Source organism: Rhamphochromis sp. 'chilingali' (assembly GCF_963969265.1).
Source record: "Rhamphochromis sp. 'chilingali' genome assembly, chromosome: 6".
In the NCBI taxonomy this organism is placed as follows: domain Eukaryota; kingdom Metazoa; phylum Chordata; class Actinopteri; order Cichliformes; family Cichlidae; genus Rhamphochromis; species Rhamphochromis sp. 'chilingali'.
This window is the reverse complement of record NC_137933.1, coordinates 18,626,105-18,633,135: the sequence shown is the minus strand read 5'-3', so window position 1 is coordinate 18,633,135 and position 7,031 is coordinate 18,626,105. Positions and strand designations below refer to the sequence as shown.

General features: G+C 39.8%; 1 protein-coding gene across 1 annotated transcript in view; it reads left to right on the top strand.

Moving 5' to 3' along the window:
• LOC308398003 (glypican-6-like) overlaps window positions 1-7,031 on the top strand; it is a 192,799-nt gene continuing 185,768 nt past the window's right edge. The window contains exons 1-2 of the mRNA XM_080884364.1: window positions 1-210; window positions 354-523. Of these exons, the coding sequence (XP_080740490.1) occupies window positions 185-210; window positions 354-523 (196 nt within the window). The 5' untranslated portion in view covers window positions 1-184. The remainder of the gene's footprint in view (window positions 211-353; window positions 524-7,031) is intronic.

Sequence of the window (7,031 nt, the reverse complement as noted above, 5' to 3'; positions counted from 1 at the left end):
GTGCAGCGTGCGTCTCCGTTGCATTTCGCTTTCCTCACACTGACATAAACACGGGGCAGCGGTGTGTGCGTGCGCTGGAGAAGTTGTTGGCACACTGAGCACCAGGTATCTTCTTCACGAGGATTTTGTTCAAACTGGGACCGATCTGACTCGTTGGCTATTTCTTTTCTTTTTCGAGGTGAAAATGAGGTGGAAGCACCAGCATCTAAAGTGAGGAGTCTCTCTCCCTCTCTCTCTTTTAAAAAAATGAAAATCTGAACGCGCAGACTGGAGAAATCGTTCAATCAGGCTTTGTTTTTTGGGATTTCTCTTATTCTATCGGATCTCTTATTTCTCTGTGAAACATTATCAAGGATTTCACTGATGTATGCGATGTGGAGACTGCAAGTCGCCTTATGTACTCTGTCGGTGCTGTCCCTGTCATCCGGTGGTGAAAGCAAAGCGCGGAGCTGTAGCGAGGTTAGACAAGCTTATAACGCGAAAGGATTCAGCCTCGTCAATGTACCTCATCAGGAAATATCAGGTAGGCGAAACTGACAAATCAACGAGGCGTTTGGCCCCCTTCACCACGTGTCACGTCTCGTTTCTTCCCCTTAAATCAAACAATTTTGCAATAATCTCTGTGATCTCCCTCAGACCTTTAACCATTTAATATGTCCCGTTACTAACATGCTGCATTTCAACCCCGCTTTTAATAGCGGATTCATGTAGAGTCCTCCGCGGTTTCATGAAAAGTATCAGCCTTTTCTCCTAATATATTCCATGAGGTTGACTTTGTCCAAGCTTTCATCTGAACTTATTCGTCGGTATTTGAAAAGTGTTCAGTGGATGCCATTGCGACTGAATCGGTCTATATCTATATATCCTCTCTCTCTCTCTCTCTCTGTCTTTTTTTTTTAATTTGCTCTTTGAAGGTCCTCTCCATTTCCAACTTGCTCAGTGGTGAATCACATTGAGCTGCCTTTCATTTCTTATCCACAATCAAACAGACACCAGGAGTGAGCCGCATGCGTAAAAGCATTAGTCATGTTGCTCTTTATGTAAAAATCTCAACGTGTAGTTTCATCGCCTATGTGTGTGTGTGTGTGTGTGTGTGTTTTTTTTACATTTTATGAACCAATTTAAATATTTGGTTAATGCACAAACACTTAACTTCATTGACAATTAAAGGCAGGTTTTCCTCTCCTTAAAGAGTTGGCGGAGGTGACAGTAAGAATCAAAGTAACAGTGAGACTCATATGTGAGTGCATCATGTGTAATCTGCTGAAACACACATTTGAGATTCCCTCATGTCTGTAAATCGGAGCAAGTAAAGGACTGACTTTGGAACAGTGACACTAGAACATACCTTTGGAAAGTGTCTGCATACCTGTTGCTCATATTCAACAGAAGATGATCATGGAGCTTGTTGTGTTGGATTTGGCTAAATAGTGAGTAGTGTTTGCCAGCAGGGGGCTGTATGCACCCAACATGAAATAGTTCTTATGCTGTGGATTTTATTTGGTTTAGATATTCCTCAAGGCTACAGCTTAGGTTTTAATTCATGCTCTTTGGTACTGCTAAGATATGGGGTTTTATTATCTCTTGTGTAGTGGTAATCACATTTATGGTTAAAGCAAGAAAAGAGATTAGTCAGTAAACATAGCCTGCTTCATGAGAGGGAAGAGGAGAGGCAGAGAGTCCTGAAGTTAATCCCTCTATTGCCTCTTACAGACAAAACGGAAATGCTGTATTGGTAATTGGCAGTGTTATCTCATAATGATCACAGAGCCCTCTTATATGGTCTTAACATGGTTTTGGCATGATGGGGAATATGATGGCTTTGTTAATGACTGAATGTGTGTTTAAATCTTAGCCAGCGTCTGTATCTTGCATGTGTGAACGTGTATTAGAAATTTATCGTATTTCATAGTTAGAACTAAATGAGTCCAGGGGTGCATGGTGATTTCTGATGTCTTTGTCTTTCCTTTTTTGATGGTTTGTGATTAAACTTAGGGTGTGCAAAAAAGTAAAATAGCACTAAAATACTTTGGCATTGCAAGGATGCTCGAGTGAACTGCGGTTCAAAGCTTAAGTTCATGTTCAAAGTTTTTTTTTTTGGTTGACAGCTCTTAAAGGACTAAATTTTCTTGGCATTTGACCACATGTTAAAGTCAAAGACTGTTGGTTTTATTATAGAGCAAGATGTTTTGAGGGCCTGTGACCAAGTCCTTGTTGCATTTTTTGCAAAGCCAGTACTCTACGTGTAATTGGATTGTTTTTGTCTCCAAATAACCTTTGCATAAATACAACAGAGGGTAGATATGGGCCTCCGGAGAAGGGATAGTAGAAAGCACTCAATTATGCTTAATTAGCTATGCCAATACAAACGTGTGGTAAGCAGCATGAGCAGCGTTAGCGCTCATCCCTCCATCATTTGCTATGTCATGCTACTGCTATGCCTCTAGATACAAAACACACAGGTTTATTATTTCTGCAGAGGTGGCTTCCTCAGGTTCTAAGCTCCCATTTGCATAAGCTAATTATTTTGACAGCTTTCTGCCACTGACAAGCTGAGCTGCATTATTTCAGAGGTGACAAACCCACATGTTTATCTGTTATGAAATATAACAGGGTGATAATTATTGAATCTACACTTTTAGCTTTATTTTAATTAGTATTAAACAATTAATCATAATGAAATGAAGAGGAACAAAGATTGAAAAAACAGACCTTTCCGTTGGTTATTTATTTGTGTTTGTTGATTGAATTCTAAGTGGAAGCTCTCTTCCACCCACACAGTGTTACCTACAGTAAAGAAAGAGTCTGAATGAGTCTCATGGGCTGTGGGGTCATAAAACTTATCCAGAAAGTAAAGAACCCGGTAAACCTTCAGTGCAACAGAGAGACCTCAAATTAATGTTCCATGGATTTACAGCTGACTGATACATCATTTTTAAAAATCTGTAACCAGTTGAAAAAAATTGCTTTTGTACTTGCCATGTATTTCATAACTAACTTTTACATTTTTTAATGGTACAAGGGCTTCCGGTAATAATGGTTACGAATTTTAACTGTGATATAAAATCAGCACATTTGGTGGAAACTATCCTGCTGCTTTTTGGACAATCACATTTACTGAACTGTGAACAGATGTAATATATATATATATATATATATATATATATATATATATATATAGATAGATAGATAGATAGATAGATAGATAGATAGATAGATAGATAGATAGATAGATAGATAGATAGATAGATAGATAGATAGATAGATAGATAGATAGATATTGCCATAAGTATTCACTCGTCTGCCTTCACACACACATATGAACTTCAGTGACATCCATTTTTTAACCGATAAGGTTTAATATGATATGTTGGCCCACCCTTTGCTGCTGTTCTGAGAAGGTTTTCCATGAGGTTTAGGAGTGTTCACAGGGCATTTGGACTGTTTTTTCAGAAATGCTTTTGTGAGACACTAATGTTGAACGAGATGCTGGCTCACAGTCAAATTCACAATTTCATCCCAAAAGTGTTCTATCGAGTTCGAGTCAGGACTCTGTGTAGGCCGCCAAGTTCTTTAACACCAAACTCTCTAATCCATGGATCTTACTTTGTGCTCTGGTGTTGGAACAGGAAGGGCCCATACCCAAGCTCTTCCTACAGAGTTGTGCACATGAAATTGTCCAACATGTCTTGGTTTCCTAAGCTGGAACCAAACTGCCAAGCCCAACTCCTGAAAAACAGCGCCACATCATTACCCACCTCCCCTCCACCAAACTTTACACTTGGCACAGTGCAGTCAGACAAACTCGTCCGCCGGATCACCAGAAGTAGAAGTGTAATTCATAACTCCAAAGCACACTTCTCCACTGCTCTTGAGTCCAGTGGCACCGCTGTAATGAAGCATTGTGCTTGGTGATGTCAGGCTTGGATGCAGCTGCTTGGAAACCCATTCCACAAAGCTCTCTACACGCTGTTCTTGACATAATCTGAAGGCTACATGAGGTTTAGATGTCTGTAGTGACTGACTCTGCAAGAAGTTGGTGACCTCTGCACACTGTGCTCCTTAGTGTGCTGCTTCTCTCTAATTTTTTTAGTTGACTTTTTTCAGCCTTTATTATATAGATGCAGTGAAGAGTGACAGGAAAGTGGAGAGAGAGAGAGACATGAAGACATGCAGGCAAAGGGCCGGATTCAAACCTGGGCTGGCCGCTCTCAGCTATACAGCGTATGATCGCCTGCTCATCTCAGGGAGCTAAACCGGCACCCGACTGCTCCGTGATTATACGTTACATACCACTTTGTGGCTGAGTTGCTGTTTGTTCTCAATCACTTCCTCTCTGTTATAATACCAATAACACTTGACTTTGAAACATTTAGCAAAAGAAGTACACAAGTGACAATTTGTGCTATACATATACATATATATGTGTGTGTGTGTGTGTGTGTGTGTGTGTGTGTGTGTGTGTGTGTGTGTGTGTGTGTGTGTGTGTGTGTGTGTGTGTGTGTGTGTGTGTGTGTGTGTGCGTGTGCAATTTAATATCTGTTGCACTAAGGCAAACATTGGGTGAATTGACAGAATGAACTCATTTAGATGGAGGTCAGACACTTTGGTGTTTGAAGACTGATATTGTTTTGCTCAAGGATTCTTAAGTGCTCTGGTTGGTTTACAGTACAGGAGCAGTGAGATGTAGATGGCAGTAAGAAAAAAAATCCTACCAGCTTTAGTTTTCATACAGTAAGAGGTCTCTTGGAAGAGTGCCAAGAGCAGGTGGGTAGGACAGAGTGGAGGTAGTGAAATACACTGTTGGATCTGAAAAATGTCTAAAACAGGCTCTTGGACAACTTCATTAAACTCCACCAGGTTGAACTTGTGATTCCTCTACTGTAGTGTCCATGCTATTGATATGCCATCCAATGCTTGGTTATACAGCAGGCAGCCAGCAGTACAGCTAGCCTGTGAGGATCACCCCTGTGCTCATGTGTCAGCCTTTATAGCATCACACACATTACTGCTTGATTGTCAGCCCTTTGTTCAAAAGCACATCTGCTTGTGAATGCTTCAGTAAGGCCCTGCCACGGAGCTCTTTCTCTGAGGCTTTGCTGTTAATATCAACATCTACTTACACAGAGCAGTTGGGATTCTCATGGGTGGATTCGACTCTTTGCTATGGCTTTCAAACAAAATCGCTCGATGTGCTGCAGTTTCTGTTAGTGCTGCGCAGAGCCTTATGTTTCCCTTTTCAAGAATAACAATTACCTTTGGGGTTCATCCATAGCAAATTTAAAGAATATTATTTGATTTGTCTGAGCAAAACAGTTATTAGCTGTTACACAATACAGCATCGTCTTCCCTCGTGTGAGTTCCTGATGCTCCAACTCTGTTTATCGCTGTGATCTGTGCTCGGCTGTTGCAGATGCCAAATTCCTATAAACACAACCCAGATATCAGATAACATTGCTTTTTGTACTTGATTGAATGTTAGGACGCTTGTGAAGCTTAAGTATATAGCACAGTTATTAATATTATTGTCAGTACTAAAGTCTCTTTGGCTCTTTCACTCTTTATTTATACATGTGTGCGTGTGTTTGGAGAGAGATACTGTGCAAAAGTTTAAGCCCACGTCTAATTTCTTTTTATTCTTCCAAGGAGCCAGACTTTCTTGTAATTTTTTTAAGTTGTTTCGATGAGAAATTCTACAGGCTTTGTGGAGGTCTTTCAAAACTCTTCTTTGGACATCCTGCTTTTTTATTCCAGTCCTTGTACCTCATCATTTCATCATTTTCACAGGAACTTTTGTGTTTGCTTATTAAGCCATTTAATACAGCCCTATGTATTATTAAAGCATAACACATCTTACTCAAGGGGCATGACACATCACAGCAGTTCCAGTTTTAAATTGTATCTTTATCCACATTAACTCACTTTCTTTAGTTGAATCTAAGAAAATGCCAAAGATAACTCAGTATTAAAAATTGTATTGGTGATTCCCGAAGAGCGATTAGTATAACATCCTACATATTTCAGCATGATGTGCAGTGTGTCCATAGAAAACTGAGAAAATTTGGAGACACTGAAGTGGAGGAAAGAAGAAATGGGAGGCCTAAAAACGATCTACAACAGATGCACAGTATTTGAAGGTCATTTTTTTAAGAAACAGGAAAAAATCCAGCGAAGACCTGACACAGGACCTGAGATGCATCTGACCCTTCAGTTGATCCATCTGCTGTTCACTGAAGCCTCATCACAAATGGTTTTAGTGGATTTCTGGCTGTCAAGAAGCTGTTCTTAAGGTAGAGAAACAAGGCAAAAAGGCGGAGGTGTGCCAAATTACACAAGAACTGGACCGTAAATCAGGGGTGACAGGTCTGCATCCAAATTTGAAATCTTTTGTACAGATTTTCAACAATATTCACAGAGGAGGTCTGGAAAGAGGTGCAACAGTGAGTGTCTGCGCCATGTGTCATCTGTAAAACACGGTGGAGGCTCTGTCATGGTTTGGAGCTGCAGTTCAGCCAGTGGTGTAGGAGATTTTGTCAAAATTGATGGGAAAATGTAGAAAAATACCATCAGATTTTGATCCACCTTGCAATACCACCTGGATAGTGTGATTGGAAATGGCTTCATCTATCTATCTATCTATCTATCTATCTATCTATCTATCTATCTATCTATCTATCTATCTATCTATCTATCTATCTATCTATCTATCTATCTATCTATCTATCTATCTATCTATCTATCTATCTATCTATCTATCTATCTATCTATCTATCTATCTATCATTTTTTAATGTATTTATTTGTTTTTTGTGTGTGTCTGCATGCCTAATCACTAAGTAATGGAAACACATCAGACCTCTGCTGAAAGTGTGGGAATACTGCTGTAAAAGCCCTTGCCCAGCAAATATCCATATAAAAATTCTGAGGGGCAATTTTTTTCCAAAGCCCATTAAGATACTCTTGGCTCTGCCAAATTGGAAATAAGTCTCTTGCCAGCCTGTATACATCTTCAGAGAGAACAGTTAATTAGAT